This window comes from Olea europaea, unplaced genomic scaffold, assembly GCF_002742605.1.
Source record: "Olea europaea var. sylvestris unplaced genomic scaffold, O_europaea_v1 scaffold19754, whole genome shotgun sequence".
Classification (NCBI taxonomy): domain Eukaryota; kingdom Viridiplantae; phylum Streptophyta; class Magnoliopsida; order Lamiales; family Oleaceae; genus Olea; species Olea europaea.
In genome coordinates this window covers 1-1,994 of record NW_019237612.1, presented here as the reverse complement: position 1 = coordinate 1,994, position 1,994 = coordinate 1, and the positions used below count along the sequence as shown (strand labels likewise).

General features: G+C 34.6%; 1 protein-coding gene across 1 annotated transcript; it reads right to left on the bottom strand.

Annotated features, from left to right (window-relative positions):
* Window positions 1–110: 110 nt before the first annotated feature.
* LOC111379360 (F-box/kelch-repeat protein At3g23880-like) lies at window positions 111–1,473 on the bottom strand. Its single transcript, XM_023002718.1, has one exon. It carries the CDS (start codon window positions 1,375–1,377, stop codon window positions 223–225), a length of 1,155 nt encoding a protein of 384 aa, XP_022858486.1. The 5' UTR covers window positions 1,378–1,473; the 3' UTR covers window positions 111–222.
* Window positions 1,474–1,994: the final 521 nt, after the last annotated feature.

The window sequence follows — 1,994 nt, the reverse complement described above, 5'->3', positions numbered from 1 at the left end:
CTTTTTTTTTTTTTTTTTTTTTTTTAACTACACACGACATTTCTTCAAAAAATGTATTGAGGGCATACTTTTGGAAAAAAAGTAACATTTAAGCAAAACCAAACATGCTATAAGTTCAATAAAACAAAGAAGATTCATGGTATTAAAAATGAGTATACGAAGGTAAGACAAGTGCAAAAACCACGTAATATGCCATTCAATACCTTTGACTTACCTTTCCTGTCATTCACCATCAGCATCAGGTGAAACTAAGCTTTCAACATAGGTAATTGCTCCAAGGAAATCATTCACATTAGTAATCTTGGGAAACCTAAAAGAATTATCTTTCAGGTTGTAAACTACAATGGACGACCCAAGGGCCAATAGAACTTCCCCATTCGGAAGTATGCACAATGGTATTGAGTACATATATTTCCCAGGATCATCGATGTAAGGAATGGAAACAACTTTAGTCCAAGACTCTTTAACCCCATACTCCTTCAAAACCCACACATCTGCACGAGTTTTCTGATAATTGCAAAGCACGGAAATGCATTCTCCTAGAACCCCTAATACTGAGGTAAAATTTCCTTCCCCATAATTTGGTTGCTCTACCATACCATATATCTCCCTCTCTAAATCAAGAGAAACAATATCCCACGCAGAACTGAACCCCTCCCCGGGACTAGCAGACCAGTGGAGCTTCCCCTGCGCAAACATGCCCGAATCATCCAAAGGCACTCCACCCTTAAAATCCTCGATCCTCCTCCAAGAGTTAGTCTTCAAACTATAAATCTTTACCATTGTCTCACACCCACCCGCCTTTCCAAACGCACAGAAAATCCCCACAACCTTATAATCTTCGGTGGTCTCATCAAAACCAAACCCATGTACGATGTAAAAACCTCGCCCCATTGGGACGTCTACATCGGGCAATTTCTTGGATTTTTTCACAGATGGGTTCCACAAGAACAAATTTTTCTCATTTATTGCAATGCAAATAAGTCCATTGCAAGAACCAACTACCCAAACAGACCTACGCGGATGTTTCCTCGGATAGCGAATTGTAACCGCCTCAGTCAAAGGCTCATATAACAAAGACCTAATCGAACAATCCTTGAGATTAAAGCGTGGGTACGTGATAGTAAACATGATCCTATGGAAGGTAAAATTAGGGTCATTTGTTGAATTTTTTAGATGGGTTTTTATGAATTGTGGGCTGGAGATTAGGGAAAGCCATGATTTTGAAACACACCTGAATTTCAAGAGTGATTTTATGGGGAGTCTTAACAGGATTTCTAAAATGATTTCTGATGGGAGAGTGGCGAATGGACCAGAGGAGTACCTGATTTTCTTCGAGTGTTGTTGGATTGGGGGATCTGAAGGAATTTCTTCCATTTCTCTTAAGATTTGGGAACGCAAAGGTTTCCTCAGAAGGAGAAAACAAACAGCACAGGCTTGAGTGCGCACCGAGCAGAAAACATCTTTGGTTATTTATAATTATAAGGTTTTTCACAAATTGCTTATTTTAATAAATAAAGTAATTTGCTATGAAAGAAATAACATTTTTGAAAAGAAGTGTTTTTTTTTTTTTTAATGCTGTTTGAAAAAAAAAATAGCAATTTCAATATTACTTCTTTACATTTTTTTACTCGGAAATGAAAACCAATAAATTCTGTTATGATATTCTAAAATATATTTTAAATGAACTTCTGATTAATACAATATTGTATGAATTTATTAAATACTATATAACATCTAGAATGGACTTTAAAAATGTTAAATTCAAGTAAATAATTTTTTATCCAGTTCCTATTTATATTCTAGTGACATTAATTTATAAAATATAAAACATGTATTTATTATTTAAAAAAGAACAAATTAGCATAATAATTTTTAATAACACCACAATTTAATATGATTGTTCATAAAGTCATCAACAATTTTTTTTTACCGTAAACATTTGTGTCTCTAGCTTTTTTGCCGAATTTTCATCTTCGCCTTTCTAGTAATTT